Here is a 10934-nt window from a genome sequence, read left to right on the forward strand (position 1 = left end):
AGCTGTCAAATTCTTTTCGAAATTCAAAATTTAACGTCCAAGGACTACCCGAGTTAACTGTTCCATTTTCAAAGCTTATTGGGGGAATCTACTGTGTTCAATAGATAACATGGATACTTGAGCCAGTGGCCACTCACGCCATTCCTGCGCACAAAATGTGAACAATAAAATGGGCCGTAAAACTTTTCAAAGTAGATTTATGATCAACTTTCTCAGATTAGCTAGCAATACGGATTTGCGCAGAATAACAGGCTTATGTAAATTTGGATTTCTCACGTGTTCTGACTTCAGAATTCCTGTATCTCATTATTCAGCCAAACATCGTGTTAGCGTACTCTTAATCAGCGGCAAACGCAGAGCAGTTTTACGACACCGTGAGCTGTTCGAATTCTGAAGCAAACGGCACTCAAAAAGGCCATACAATGATTTTCCTTACTTAGAATATTGCACCTCAGTAAATACGTGCCATTGGTAAAGTCATCGTCAAATTCACAGCAAGATACGGAGACACTAAGTGCATTTCAGTAAAACACAAGCGTGAAATTTGGTTTTGTGTATTGTTGATAATATTTCGTCTAAAAATACACCAACACGATGGACATGAATATGGTGGAATAAATTGTGGCTAAAGTAAGTCTTATAAATACAACACGCGGGCAGCCGGTGTAGCGCGTGTGATTGGCTGGTTGTGCGGGCTTCGCAGGCGGCCGATGTAGCCACGCATTATACTATCGGTTCCCCTACGACGGCAAAGCCACTACGAGGCGTAGGTCTCCTTGAAGCGTCTCTGCACATGCTGATATGCATTGTATATTCTAAAACAAAACAAAAAAACAAGTTAAAGCAAATCGCGTTAGACAGCTTGTTAGTCTCAGCTGTCTCCAAACACTCACTTGTTTTTGGCCGTCTTAAAGGATTTTTTGCGGCCCTTAGTTTTCTTTTCTTCCGAATCGAGTGAATTCGAAGAGCTGGACGCGGGCAGATCGATCGGCGCAATCGAGATGCAGTTGTCTGCAAGTGAGACGGAGAGGGGAGAAAGAAGAGAGACAGTGAGTTCGTTGCCCCTATTCAGCAACGCCGTGCTGACGGAACTTACCAGGATGCACGAAGAATGCCAACGAGTGGCGGCCACGGGTGCGGATCGTTTCCTCCTTCGGGATGATGACACGATGCTCGAGCGCGCAGATCTTTTCGCCCGTCCACGTCGACAGCAGCTCGCCGGCGTTGATAAGGATGGCTCCGGGCAGGTGACCAACGCGCTTCCACCGATCCGTGCCGGGTAGCTTCACCTCCAAGCCACCCTCGGAATCTTGGGCCAGAAGGGTAAACGTGCCGTAATCGGCATGGGCCCCACATCGCGTCACTTGCTCTTGCTCTTCTAGCGCTTCCTGTTCTTCGCGCACCTTGGCGCGATAGTCTTCGGGCAGCGAAAGATCAATCTCGTCCTTGGTGCAGCGCTGCTGGCTGTACTTGCACGTGCCCCGCAGCAGTTCGTTCTTGCTATCGTCTTCGATCAGCGGCGGATAGTAGAGCAGGCGGAATGTGGACTGGTTTTCGCCCTCCCCGTCCAGTATGTGACGGTGCTTCTCCAGGAAGTAGCCGTACGGCAGCTCCATCCCGACGGCCAGTGCCTGTAGCAGCAGCGCCGATAGGCGCTTGAAGTCCGTCGCCAGGTCGGACATGTGTTCCCGGAAGCCGGGCAGCGGTTCGTCGGGCAGCGCGCCGTCCGGCTTCAGGGTGCAGATGTTGTACGTGTGGCGCAGGTCCTTCGATTTGCCATCGAATCGCTCCTGGCCCGGCTTGATGTAACCGTGGTTCGTTTCGCCCTGCCGCAGGTACGTCTCTTTCGTGGTGTCCGACAGCTTACAGAAGTCGTCCAGGTGGCCATACGCATGCTTCATCTGTGAAGGAAGTGCGCCCGCAAGTAAGTTAACCATTTTATTATCGTTCGAATAAAAACAACAAACAACGGCCGAGGCCGAGCTGTTTTGCTCAATTAACTGGCCTTCCAGAGCAACGGTTCAACGAACTAACCGGGGCGGAAACAACACTTTCGTTCGAAAACAACACCGGCAGGACATTCGGCAGGAACCGCCCAACGAATGGTACAGAAGTTAGCAACCGTACGCGCCAGGATCGTAAAATGTCTCCACGTTTCCATGGCACTCACAGCAGTAGCACCGCAGGCCCCGAGGACACTTCTCGGGTGCAGCTCTGGTGGACCTGTTACGTTTCCCCGCTACAGGAGTCGTTTGTGACAGTAATTTAACTACAATTTCGCGAATAATAAAAAAAAACTTTGCCTCCACGCAGACACTGGCGTCATCTAAAGCGGCCTGCGGTGCTAGTTCGTCATCGTCCGTCCCAGCCATCATCGGGGCACGACGACTATGAGGGCGTTCCGTGCCCACCGGCTGTCCGCCAGCCGCGAGGAGCGGGACATCGGTAATCGGTCTGCTCGCAAAGGTGCACCTCGGGGTCGATGCCAAACAAATAGCACTTCGCAGCGCATGGTCCATCGTTAACAGCCCGCTTCCCAAACAATAACCACCTGGTTCTGCGCCCTTGCGCCCGCTCCCGGTGGGTTCAAGATCAAAAGCCACCCCTAGACACTGCACGTCAGCCCGCTGGCAGTAGCTGGCCGGGGAGCTGGGCGCGTTGGAGAAGTCAGCAGTAGCAATTGTCTCGCTTCCGTCTGGCGGTGAGGCGTCTCACGAATGGCGGTGTGATTCAACGCCGGCCGAGTGCCACGGATGGCATGAGCAGGTAATGTTGTGAAATTAAAATTTTCCACCTCACGCAACAACAGCGCGGCAGAGATCGCCAGGGGAGCGCAGAAACCGCCGTCAGACAGCAGACGGTGAACCGATCCGAGCCGGTAACAACTGGAAAAATCATAACAAATTAAGGTGCAGGTGCGGCGCGCTGGCGACGTGCAAATAAACTCCGTCGGCAGCCTCGGAAGCGACAAACGATGCTAAGGTTAAGTGGTTTGCTGTACTATTCTGCCAAGTCATCGGGTCGGTTTTGGTCAGTTACATCTCTCAGCTTCGTTACCATACTTCGTTTTGACGGGTTCAATCGACATTCGAAACCACAACGCCATTAGGGTTAGGTGCCGAAATTGTACGGAATCCCACAAAAAGCAATGGGAAGCACGCTCGAAGCGTGCTTTTCACTATCGTCAGGGGATTCATCGACGGCCGATGGTGACGTTGCTTAATTTTGAGTGGTTTTTAGAATAACATTAACGGGTTCCCGTGGACGGTAACAGACTTCAATCAGACAACGGAATTTAATGATTGCAACAAGGCACGGCGTGTCCAGATAATACTTAAATTGATGTTCATTAAAACATTTAAATCAACTGTTGTCGTTGCTAAAGTGTTCAGGATTTAACAACTTTAAAAATTAACCAATTTTACTCGGGACATTCAATACAATCAATAAGTATTGGATGGCATTTAGATGACCATGCCCCCGGTAATTATCCTCAATCATGCTGCCAACATTGAGCGATTGAAGCCGAAGGAAAAGCACAGCGCAAGTTCGGAGTTGCCCGACCCGGACATTGGAAAATCGGGACGAAGAAAGAAACGAACCGGAAACGAACCTTTGACGTGCGCCGAAAGTTGCTTCTAGTCTGCTGGCCCAGACGATGGCCACTCTGTGTTTATCGTCTAGACCGGTAGAGGAGCATAAACAGAAACGCCAAACAATATCCAAACATATCCGCTTTTTTTTTGAGACACAGTCGACCTCCACCGGCTCACCGCCGTTTGCCTCATGACGTCTGGCGCAGGAAGGCCGGGGGTTTGGCGGAATTGACTTGTTATGGCGATGAATTATGATCGACTCTTTTTATCTCGGCTTCGGCGGGGATTTTCGGTTCGTAAGGATTTTCTTGCTGCTTTCTAACAAGTGTCCCGCTGCGACACTTGAAACCGGATGACTAATGCAGATGACGCACAGTAAGTTCGAACTTTCGGGTTGCATCTTTATCTGTGAATTCGCACCTCGTACCGTGTTGTGTTCAGGGGGCACCACCGAGTGTCTTGGCCTGATTTGGTAGGGGTGTCGCTCGGATGATTGAAAACCTACGAACGTCACGCTCACAAGGCAAGTGTGCTAATGCGCAACAGGGGGTGGCTTAAGATACCGGAAGCAGTCACGGCAGCGCCTGAGAAGCGCCAACAGATAAGCCGTCGCTTAGTCGGTTTAAAGGACCAGAAATTAATTTAATTTAATTGGAACACAGGGACTGTCTTTTTTATATCAAAACCGGACGCGCGCGGTGAGGGTTTGATTTCCTTCGGGAGCGGCGGTACAGACATGTCTCTCTTATCGAAGAATCCACGTGCAGTGACATCAACCGCCATGGATGAGGCGCCAAAGTCCACTGTGAGATACCGGAGCGACACAAACAATACGCCGCACAATAAACACAATGGCAAGATAAAATTTATGAAAAAATGTTCCAGCTGACAGGGTAATCTTTATAGGGCGAATATCTTAGCTCCACTTTAAAGTGGCGTGGTTTTCCGCGAAATAATAATGCCCGGAGGGACATCGGATGGGCAAAACATGTTGTTTGTGGCCCACAGAGCACCTTCGAAATGTGCAAAACACGTAGAATCGCTGCGCGGCCCCCCGTGAATAACATCTAATAATAACAGCCTTCGCGTGTCGACACACACCAGAAGCTGCATGCCACTTACCTTCTCTTCCGAGATCCCATGATTGACCAGCAGCGCGATGCCTTTCTCAACCAGCGCCTTGTGGAGCTGGTGGCCGACACGATTCACGACCGACCGGATGGGACATTCCTCCGTTCCTGCGAGACATATCGCGGGCGCGCGGGGCAGAGCAGGAGCAGCAAATGAAACGACAAATGGTTGCAAAACATTAGACAGGCACCTCAGGCGCTTGCGGGAAGAATTGGCGACGGGAAGGTATTAGAAGGGCGGCTCGAAGAATGCATGCAATGTAGTTTTCGCGATTTAATTGCAATACTTTGTGACGTAACTGTTCGAGGGCTAACGAACAGTCGGCCGTTTGTTTGCAATTAAACAGTTGCATAAGCGTTGTCTTTCTGACAACGATTGCGGTTCGTCCCAAAACGATCGAAGCCAAGAATTGATTGTAATAGTCACATTTTTGTAGAACAACCGGATCGAAAGTTGGGACGAAGTTCATCATAAAAATCGATACCTGAGGCAAGTACTTCGGAAGAAGTCCAACACGAGATAATAATCAATGAAGCCCACAAATGATGGCAATAGCTCAACAGCTCATATCAGTAATCGATTTGCACACTCCGGAGATTCCGGAGAAGTTTAGACAGTAAAAGTATTTAACGCTCAAAGCCGTTTCTTGATTTCAATCAACCGCCAGTTTGCTGCGGTCGATGATTCCACCCGATCGGTGCCATCCGGTGAGAGATTTGTCACGAACTCACGTTTTTTTCTTGTTGCCCGTTTGCTTCTAAAGACCATTGAAGAAGCTATCTGCCCAAAGTTCTCAATCAAATGTTTACGATCTGTCGCCAGCAACAAACCACTCCAAACGGACACGCTGGGGCAAGAAACTTCCGTCCTCAAACAAGCCATCGATCCTCCAGAAAACTTCCGTCGCCGATGAGATGGGACCGAGTTAAGTAAATTTAATTTCCACTTCCCGCGAGAAGAAAAAAAAACCCACCGGAATGGGACAGATTGTCACGCTGACATGTTGATTTGAGTGATCCCATCGCCGCCCAGCGCGGTGGGTCGAACGGAGCGTGGACACAAAGTGTCCAGGAGGGAATTCAAAATTCCAACCGTCTTCGCTCGCCATTTCCGGCGCGCCGGGTCATAAACATCGCTGCTGTGCGTTACAAATCGCATTCGGGGCTGATAAGGAGGAAAACGTGGAATTACCGGAAGCGATGAAAATGGGGGGTGAAAATGGTACTCCAGAACGTTGCTTTATTTGACTGCGGATCCAAGTCTTTAAAAGTCACGCCGCACTGCGCTGAGAGCTTTAAAAAGAGCGGGAAACACACATTTTTGGTCGACCCAGTAAAATTGGGTCGTGTTTTATGGTGGTGGTCATTATATTATTCTTATGGCACGTATATAAGACTTCGGTACGCCAGGGCCATATGTCATGCCATAGGTCGATAGGGTTTCCTCGAAAACCGTTAGCCAACGGCGTGCGATGATTAATGCCTAACGACGCGAACCAGCGCGCCCACAGTGCGGGGTCAACAAAATGTGCAAAAAGTCTCACCCGTGGCATTCCTTTCACTTCAAGTCATCGAATCCGCCAGTGGGCCAGAAGGAAAGTGGCGGCATTATTGGTCCGGAGCGAGCGTCCGGACCAACGGACGTTATCTGGTGGGCTGCACGCTGAACGTGCCGCCACATCACTTATCAGCATGTTCCAGCGAACGATGTTGGCGGGTGTGATGCTGAGGAGCACCGAGGACCTGCGCTAACCCCCGGAGGTACACTCTGTCAAAGGTCAAACCCGGGATGGGTCCTCCTCCGGCATGATGTGGCAGCTCGCGGCAGTTTGTGCCACGGTCCAGGAGCAAAGGCGATTTAAAAACAAAATCAAACGAAAAAAAAACACCCGAACCATTGATTGGCCGACGGACGTGTCCACGAAGCGTAAACCAAATGATCCGAAGGATTATTTGCCCCCCCCGCTAGGTTTATTCGGCCCAGTCACAACGCATCCCTCCCGCATTCCGGGACGGCGGCAGTACGACGGATTCCGAAGACAGTGCGTAAGACGGAATCGTCACCGAAACGGATTAGATTCTTATCGCAGATTGCGGGTTGCTATTGTGGCTCCTCTTGTTTTGCGAGGTTGCGAGGCAGGCTTTAGGAAGTCCCGCGGTTGATAAGGTCCCGCGGTTGTTGGAGGACAAGCTAATCTGATAAAAAACGGCAGGGCCCACTGATCTGTGCTTCGGGATTATCGATAAGATTTATTTATAGCTAAACGCTGCTCGTTATGTTTTTGCCAGGCTACTCCGGGATTACGGTGCATCCGGAACGCGAGTGGGGCTGCTCCGCGCGCCCCTATAAAGAAGGGGTTCCCGTGAATGGCGGCAAGAGCGGCGACAAATGATTTATGACCGGGGGGATGAAACGATCATAAACCGATGAAAATGGAGTGTAAATCGCGCGAGAAACCGTCCATACGTTGGACATCCGTGGCACGGTTGCGGGGCGATAGGGCACGGAGCTGGTCGTTCGCAAGTTAGCAACCGCCTGCATCGAATGCACTAACGAAATCGAAAGGGAAGTGAAAGTTTGAGGAACCGTCGATGTGTTTGAGGAGTTCCGCGGTGAAACTACTCATGCTTTATTGGCGAGCATAAAAGAGGGTCAACGACAAAAGGCTCCGTTGGGCCACCACCGATTTAGCCTTCGTAAGCGTCCTTCAAACAGACCCGATGACGCACAAAACATAACGGGATGTATTTATGCATAATTTGAAGTGCTTCCTTTATGTAATGAATGTTGAGTAAAATAAATTACACAGCTAACGCTGAAAGATGTAGACCGTAGAAGCCTATTTTTAAACATAATTAGATCGTTGAGAAGGTGTTACTCGCATTACCCATTTGGGTTTTGTTGAATCGAACACCAAAGTGAACCAGAATCAACTGGAACAGCGCTAGCTGCGGAAGTCTGTCGCGCGGCGGGCCTTCCGAAGCGGCCCGAGAACGCAGCGGCGACTGACGCGAGCCTTATGCAAACACCCTGGATCTTTTACAAACAAATAACGGAGGCCCACCGATGTGAGGGGATGGTCACGAAAATTATTAGTCTAAACACGGGATCGAATTTAAATAGCAAACGCCTGCCTGCCGGATGTGCCAATTTTCTTTTGGCACCTTCAAAATTAGACGCCAAGGCTTACGTCGGCGCCTGCCGGAACGAAGGCGCGCGTTTGGCCGAACGGAACCAAAGAACGCCGATCGCCGATGGTTTTCACGGGTACGCGCCATTAGCTGAGACGGGCGATCGTGATCGTTTGATCAGACGCCTGATTCTCACGTCATTCTGGGCGGCTGGGCGGTCTGAACACTTCACATAATCAAACAGCCTCCGGCGGAACGCAACAAACAAAGACGATACACCTGGCCATCGGAGTCGGAGTCGGAATTGCGTCTCGCTCTCTTCCACCAGCAGAGTGACCACAAAGCTCTTGTAGCGATGCTGGCGCCGAATGATTAATGAAAAACTATTTTAAGCGCCACAAAGGCTCGCGCGATGGAGTATTTTTGTTTTTGTACGTATTTCCCGTCCCTTGTCTATAAATAAATTAACTATCTCGGCCGGACAGGTTCGCGTGCAGGTCAACCGTGAGCGGCCACTGTCCCCGGGCCCATCCGGGACAGCTGCCAGGACAGCTGGCCTAGAAACACGAAAATACGGTTCTTATCACTGTTGTTGATTTAATGATTAGTCAGAACCGGCCGCACAAATCTCGAATCACGAGCGCATCCGCGAGAGTTGCAGTTGCAAAAGCCACGCCGCCGTGTTGGTAACCGGGCCCCTCTAGTTTGCGGTGACAATGACCTGGAAAGCCTGAAAAACCCTGGTTCCGCCACAGCCGGGGGTCCCCCGCTGGCCGGTTTTCGTAACCGCGGCGCTCTTATGCCAGTGTTGCTTCCTCCGTCTTCGGGGGTTTGGCCTTCGACCGCCGCCAAATCCATGCAGACATTTCACGGGACTGTGGCGCCGTACGCCGTTGGCGTAAGGCTGTCCGAAGGCCTTAGCGGCGGCAGATGATTCATCTGCTCGGTCGGTCGGTCGTGGCCAGCATCATCGGTGACGCGCAGCATTCACAATGACAGAGCGGCATGTAAAGTACGGTCGGGCTTACGGGTGGTTTCGTTTGCTCACCCTATTAACCGCCGACGGTTTACATAACCGCCACGGCGTTCAGTGCAACGCTCTGTGTGCGGCCGCGGGTCAATTAAATCATCCATCAAACGGCGAGCTGAACCCGATCGCGGTCCCCGCGGTTGTTCATTTGTGTCACGTTGAACGAATTGACCAACGTGAATTCAGCCTTCGGCCCGCGATGAACGTTCGTGATCGGATGCGACGTTCATCGCGAGTTCGGGGAGGTCAATTGAATTACAATTTGCATACCCGCGGGGTTCTGACCCGCTCTTAATCGATCGACAAATGACGTTCCGCGAGGCCTGCTACAACAACGGGCGCGAGCGGCGCCGATGGATCGTCTCGCGAGACGGAAGTCATCTCGCGGGTCCCACGGCCGGATGCTGAACCGGTGAGCGTCAGACATATCCCACGACACACACACGCGCAGGAGATCGAGGCTGGAGGTTCCATTAGCGCCCGGGGCAACTTACCGCAGTGCGCGAGATCAATGATGGGTATTTGACTTTTGGACAGCAGAGTGTCGACCTTCTCCTCGGTTGCTTTGTTCTTCAGCATGTTTGGGGCGGATGATGATTTGCTGCGTTCTCTGTAACGATGTGGTCCAGACGCTCGTGGCGCCTTCGGCTAATGGGGTTCCTCTGGACCGACCAGCGCAACAACCCTGGGGAGGGTTGCTAGGGTTTCTCTGTTAGGGCAGCCCGTGTGTGCTCCGTGTCACAGCACCCGCCTATTTATCACTCGCTTCGCTTTCTGTCACTCGTTCGCGGCCCGCGCGTCCACTTCGCATGCACCCACCACGCGCTGTGTGCGTGTGCGGTGGATAGTTTTGCCTCCTCGCGTGGTTTGTTTTACGCCACCAACACACACGGCCACACGGGTTCGGAAATTTCACTTTTTCGGCAGTTAGCCAAAGCAACCCGTTCGTTTGGGGTTTGTGGGCTCGCGGAACCTACCACCGCAACAGCGATTTCCTGGCACGGGGGAACTGACGGTGGCCGTGGCTCACTTTCCACCCGCTGGTTGGGTGAAGTTACTTTACTCCCACTACGGGCCGTGTATAGCTCCAAAAGGCTGGGTGGTTCGCGTGACGATAGCAGTCAGCCAGGCGGCGGGCGGCTGTCACTTCCTCGAGGCGCAACGCGAAAGCGCAAACACGGAACGGACCCACGCACGCGGCCGCCGTTGTCGGATCGGAAACGAACTGTTCGTGGCGACTTCGGCTCACTCACTGGCCGTGCGCGGTGCGTATGACATTTTCTTACGCCACCGCGGATCGGGCTGTGCGCGGTGAAGTCACGCTCTGCGTTCTCGCCGTCAACCTGCGCGGCCTGCGCCTGATGATAAGTCGCACAGCACGATAATGCGCCCAAGGTAAACGGAACACCTCGCCGCCCCACAGGCCACCGCACACGCTGGGCGGTACTGGCGATATCGCGACCGACGGCTTACGGCAGCTGCAAATTTTTGTTTTTCTTTTTCGCAACTCCCTCAGCGGCCACGCAGCACGTCTTCGCAGAGTGCCTTCGGTGGGCCACACGTCCCCTATGCACGGTGGTGCATCTCGACTCGACTCACGGCACGCACGAGTAAAACGGACGGCACCTTCGTAGCGAATGGGCCCGGTTGTTGGCCACCGACGATCGACCGATGGATGATGATCAATCGGTTCCGCCTGCGCCGTGTGACGGCTCAGCGGTCCCGCGCACACACACCAGCAGCCATCGCCGCGGCCACGCAGCACACCGCGCGGCGGGTATTCCGTTGTGTTTTGTTGTTCTTTTTCGCTCGCTCGTTTGCGGTGATCCGTTAGCGATCGGCTGGCGGTCAGCGAAATAGGAATCGGTTCGGGATTTCCTTCGATGCCCTACGATTCATGTGGCTGTGTGTGTATTGAGGGCGCGAGTCTGAACCGGGCAAAAAAAGAAAAACACAAACTAAATCGAACCGTCTGGTGCAGTTTGACAATTTGGTTTACCTGAAGTGCGTTCAATTAGGAACTGCACGCATACAACCGTCCGAAGG

The 10934-nt window shown here is 52.3% G+C and overlaps 1 protein-coding gene across 1 annotated transcript; it reads right to left on the minus strand.

Annotated features, from left to right (window-relative positions):
• Positions 1–565: 565 nt before the first annotated feature.
• On the minus strand, positions 566–9958 carry LOC128272031 (uncharacterized). The gene is made up of 5 exons (XM_053009742.1): positions 9383–9958; positions 4719–4834; positions 1097–1901; positions 894–1011; positions 566–815 (listed from the first exon to the last, which is right to left on the minus strand). The coding sequence occupies exons 1-5, from the start codon at positions 9465–9467 to the stop codon at positions 758–760; spliced, it is 1182 nt and encodes a 393-aa protein (XP_052865702.1). The 5' UTR covers positions 9468–9958; the 3' UTR covers positions 566–757.
• Between the last annotated feature and the right edge of the window lie 976 nt (positions 9959–10934).

This window comes from Anopheles cruzii, chromosome 3 (assembly GCF_943734635.1).
Source record: "Anopheles cruzii chromosome 3, idAnoCruzAS_RS32_06, whole genome shotgun sequence".
Taxonomy (NCBI): Eukaryota; Metazoa; Arthropoda; class Insecta; order Diptera; family Culicidae; genus Anopheles; species Anopheles cruzii.